Source organism: Ipomoea nil, unplaced genomic scaffold, assembly GCF_001879475.1.
Source record: "Ipomoea nil cultivar Tokyo-kokei standard unplaced genomic scaffold, Asagao_1.1 scaffold0202, whole genome shotgun sequence".
NCBI classification, from domain to species: Eukaryota; Viridiplantae; Streptophyta; class Magnoliopsida; order Solanales; family Convolvulaceae; genus Ipomoea; species Ipomoea nil.
The window spans coordinates 1,442,706-1,444,722 of record NW_017616630.1 but is presented as its reverse complement, the minus strand read 5'-3'; the positions used below and the strand labels follow the sequence as shown (position 1 = coordinate 1,444,722).

Below are 2,017 nucleotides of genomic sequence, written 5' to 3'. Positions count from 1 at the left end.
CAATATTGAAATTTGTTGCCATATTTCACTACGGGAAATATTTCGGAGTTGAAAGGTTGACTGGCTCTGATACCAAATGTAAGATATATTAAATATAATATATATATATATATATATATATATATATATATATATATATATATATATATATTATATAATATATCTATGTATTTATATATAATAATATATAAATAGGAAGAGAGAGAGAGAGAGAGATTAGAATGAATAATGTCTATTCACTGGGATGATTTAACAAATGAAAATACACCACATATTTATACTAAGAGAAAGCTAGTAAATAGGAAGCTAATGCTCCATGTACTACTCCTATAATCTAGGCATGTTCCACATTAACACACATGAATCCTTTGACTTGGTTTAATTACTAATAATATTAATAATAATATTATTATAACAGGATTGCACATCTCAGTGCTCGCTGTGCCAGGAAGCAGACGAGTCAGCCTTCCATCTCCTTGCTTATTGTAGATTGGCAGCCCAGTGTTGGAACCTTTTTCACCAGATGCCAGATAAGGATTTGTTCCAGAATTGCTCAGATTGGATCTCCCACATCTTTAACACGTTGCAGCCGGCACAACTCGGTCTCTTTGTCGTAATCTGCTGGAATATTTGTCGGGCGAGAAACGATAAGGTGTGGAGGAACTTGAATACGACTGCCAGAGCCATTGTAGAAAATTCAAGAGCTTTCTTGAGGGACTGGGAAGCATACTCCGTGGACGAGGTTTCTCATCTTCAAAGACAGATCCCATGCTCCCCAAAGTGGCAAAAACCAAAACCGAGATGGTTGAAGCTTAATGTGGACGCGGCGCTGGATACTGGTTCTGGCAAGATGGGGCTGGGTTGGGTCCTACGTGATGATCATGGGGGGTTCTTAGCTGCAGCTTGTATGCCATGGATTGGTCTATTCTCTCCAAGAGAAGCTAAAGCTTTAGCCATTAGAGAGGCCCTTAGCTGGTGTAAAAGAAAAAGTTTGGAGTTCCTGCATGTTGAGACAGATTCGCTGCTTGTTGTTCAAGGTCTATCTTCACATGAGTTTGTCTCCTCGTTTGATCTTCTCTTAGCTGATGTAAAAGATTTGTTGAGTTATTTTTGCTCATAATTGTATCTCTTTCGTTAAACGTTCTGCGAATCGGACGGCCCATTTCCTTGCAAGGAAGTCCGTTTCTATGTCTGAACGCACGGAGTGGTCGTTATCCCCTCCGTCGTTTCTCTGTAATGTTCTATCTAGTGACTTAATATAATCTTGTTTGTTCTCAAAAAAAAAAAAAAAAAAAAGGAAGAATTATGTACTTTTGTTGTTGAAAAGTGAAAACTATGTTCACAAAAAAAACAAAATAAATAAATAAAAATAAAAATAAAAATCTGAAAGAGGTGGCAGATTGATGAAGCATATTTCTTGTATGAGCAGACTACAAATTTGATTCTTGCTAATTAACATTTTTTTCGTTCAATCCTTTTACACAAGGTTTTCTTAGTACGTACAGTTTATCTCTTTTGTGTAATTTGATTGCTCATTGCGAGCTATTATACCCTCAACATCCTTTGGATTGAATTTGTTACACATGATTAATTTTTTTAATACAATTTATCTTTTTTTGTGTGATAAACTAGTACATCAATAAATAATAATTATAAATTTCCCTCATCTAAAACTAGAGAGGAATCTATACTAAAGTAGATGATGACCCACCTTGGGATCAAAGCCATAATGTTGTATGATAGAATTTTATGAATGCATTGGGCAATACAATTCTTGAAAACTTGTTCGTTCATGCATATCACCCAACATAGCAGCAATGAACTTTCAAATTAAATTCATGCATCTCCTTCTTCCATGCATTTTGAGGTGCAGATGAACATAACATATTTTGACTAGCTTTATATATATATATATATATATATATATATATATATATATATATATTCACATATATCTAATATTGAAACAAGTTACAATCACCGATCGATATACCGTGCACCACGGCGCACATAGAAT

The 2,017-nt window shown here is 34.6% G+C and overlaps 1 protein-coding gene across 1 annotated transcript; it reads left to right on the top strand.

Annotated features, from left to right (window-relative positions):
• Positions 1 to 523: 523 nt before the first annotated feature.
• LOC109190316 lies at positions 524 to 1,120 on the top strand. Its single transcript, XM_019340787.1, has one exon. The coding sequence runs from the start codon at positions 524 to 526 to the stop codon at positions 1,118 to 1,120; it is 597 nt and encodes a 198-aa protein (XP_019196332.1).
• Positions 1,121 to 2,017: the final 897 nt, after the last annotated feature.

Coding starts and splice junctions, on each gene's coding strand:
- LOC109190316 (XM_019340787.1), top strand. CDS start 524: ATGCCAGATAAGGATTTGTTCCAGAATTGCTCAGATTGGATCTCCCAC.